At 52.6% G+C, this 698-nt stretch overlaps 1 protein-coding gene across 1 annotated transcript; it reads right to left on the bottom strand.

Moving 5' to 3' along the window:
• Positions 1 to 121: 121 nt before the first annotated feature.
• On the bottom strand, positions 122 to 516 carry PHALS_03190 (uncharacterized protein; the record flags this gene model as incomplete). Its single annotated transcript, XM_024717462.1, has 2 exons — positions 122 to 301; positions 370 to 516. The coding sequence occupies 2 exons, from the start codon at positions 514 to 516 to the stop codon at positions 122 to 124; spliced, it is 327 nt and encodes a 108-aa protein (XP_024582958.1).
• Between the last annotated feature and the right edge of the window lie 182 nt (positions 517 to 698).

The following is a 698-nucleotide window of genomic DNA, read 5'->3' as shown; positions in this document are numbered from 1 at the left end:
TATGTGGGCTACGGAACGTGACTCTTCGCAACCGGCGGTTCTTGTGGACCGCTTCCACAAACCGGTTACCCACTGTAGAATGTTGGCAAGTCTGATACCTGGACATCCCCCCAAGACTTGACTACACGGCTTCATGCTCGAACTCTTCATTGTAATGCCGGATGAGCCTCGCGTTATCACACGTCTCCACGAATGCCTTCACAATCTCTGGAACTGTCTTCACGATACCGCCCATTGATTTCCATAAATCTTTTGCGTCTTCAAGCCCATGCCAACCTACAAGCAACTCCCATTTCTTTGACTGGCGATTGAATCGCCCCCCTCTCACAGCTCTCACACGTGATGCTTTAGCTCCTCTGTCACACTCACCATGTCACCCGCGTAATGTTTTAGTCGGATCGCGTGAACATCAAACGTGTCCTTCGTCAGCAAGTGTTCAACCAGGAAACTGGTGAGGAGTTCTTGTACAATGCGAAAAGGTCCCACCCGTCGCACCATCAGCTTGTCTTCCTTCATTCGGGGGTCCGCTCTCGACCACAGCACACAATCTCCCACCGTGAACGCGCACACTTGCCCTCTCTTTGCCGCACTCGACCACAGCACATAATCTCCCACCGTGAACGTGCACACTTGCCCTCTCTTTGCCGCACTCTGGAGCAATCGGCGTCGCTCTTTCACATCAACCACCTCTTCGTGTA

Source organism: Plasmopara halstedii, assembly GCF_900000015.1.
Source record: "Plasmopara halstedii genome assembly, contig: Scaffold_2103, whole genome shotgun sequence".
Classification (NCBI taxonomy): domain Eukaryota; phylum Oomycota; class Peronosporomycetes; order Peronosporales; family Peronosporaceae; genus Plasmopara; species Plasmopara halstedii.
This window is presented reverse-complemented; position numbering and strand designations above follow the sequence as displayed.